This window comes from Eimeria mitis, genomic scaffold (assembly GCF_000499745.2).
Source record: "Eimeria mitis Houghton genomic scaffold, Emh_scaff5284, whole genome shotgun sequence".
Lineage (NCBI taxonomy): Eukaryota > Apicomplexa > Conoidasida > Eucoccidiorida > Eimeriidae > Eimeria > Eimeria mitis.
Window position 1 is genome coordinate 770 of NW_013573563.1, and position 1331 is coordinate 2100.

Below are 1331 nucleotides of genomic sequence, written 5' to 3' on the forward strand. Positions count from 1 at the left end.
CAGTAGTTGTAGTGGTAGTGATAGTAATAGTGGAAGTAGCAGCAGCATCAACAGCAGCAGCAGCAGCAGCAGCGCGACCGCAGCCCCCATCCCCACCCCTACCCCCCTAAACAGCAGCAACAACAGCAGCAACAGCAACAACAACAGCAGCAGCAGCAGCAGCATGAGCTTAGAGAGCAGCATATACCGTGAAACACTGCAGCGTGAGGAGTGTGTGCATGCAATAGCAATCGAAGAAGCAACGGGGCTGCAGCAGCTGCAGCAGTATATAGATGTCTTTCAGCAGTGTTTAGTTGGCGGGCTGCTGCCTAGCCAGCTGCCAGCAGCAGACAGAGCAGCACTCATCGCGGCTCTAAGACACAGGGTACTTATACCTAGAGAAGCAGCAGCAGCAGCAGCAGCTGCTGCTGCTGCTGCTGCTGCTGCTGCTGCTGCAGCTGCTGCTGCTGCTGCTGGGGGTGGTGGTGCGGGGGGTGCGGGCGCGGTAGGCCCGGGGGGGCACGCTCTTGCTCATACTACAGCTGCTGCTGCTGCTGCTGCTGCTGCTCCTGCTGCTGCTGCTGCTGCTGGTGCTGGTAGATATACAGATAATATAGGTAGTCATGGGCAAACAGCTGCAGCAGCAGCTGCTGCTGCTGGTGATCCTGCTGCTGCTGCTGCAGGTGCTGCAACAGGAACAGCAGCAACAGCAGCAACAGCAGCAGCAGCAGCAGCAAGTACTGCAGCAGCATTTCCGTTTCGTGAGAGACAAGGCATAACCCATCGGTTGCTGCTGCAGAGCAAAGAGAATGCAGCAGCAGCAGCAGCAGCAGCAGCAACAGCAGCAGCAGCATCATTTAAGTGTAGTGCTTTTGGTGTTGCAGGTGGTTTGAATTCCCCTACAGCAGCAACAAGCAGCAGCAGCAGCAGCGTAAGCAGCAGCAGCAGCAGCAGCAGCAGCTACGTTGCTGCTGCACCTTCTCTCTTTCTAGGCCCCGTGCATGCACCCTCCTCCCCTACTGCTGCTCTCTATGGCGGCTGCTTCTCTATGGCCACGGAGAGGTGTCCTGCTGCTCCTTAACTATACCACACACAACCTGCTGCAGCTGCTGCAGCAGCAGCTGCTGCTGCTGCTGCTGCTGCTGCAGCACAAGCGGATGCAGCACATGCTGCTGCAGCTGCTGCAGCAGCTGCTGCTGCTGCAGCACAAGCGGATGCAGCGCATGCTGCTGCAGCTGCTGCAGCACGAGCTGCTGCAGCTGCTGCAGCACAAGCTGCTGCAGCTGCTGCAGCACGAGCTGCTGCAGCTGCTGCAGCACAAGCTGCTGCAGCTGCTGCAGCACAAGCTGCTG

General features: G+C 58.5%; 1 protein-coding gene across 1 annotated transcript in view; it reads left to right on the forward strand.

Annotated features, from left to right (window-relative positions):
- Positions 1 to 1331, forward strand: part of EMH_0081010 (uncharacterized protein) — a gene marked incomplete at both ends in the record, with an annotated part of 2116 nt that overhangs the window by 386 nt on the left and 399 nt on the right. Inside the window, 3 exons of the mRNA XM_013500327.1 lie at positions 1 to 484; positions 663 to 740; positions 1128 to 1329. Of these exons, the coding sequence (XP_013355781.1) occupies positions 1 to 484; positions 663 to 740; positions 1128 to 1329 (764 nt within the window). The remainder of the gene's footprint in view (positions 485 to 662; positions 741 to 1127; positions 1330 to 1331) is intronic.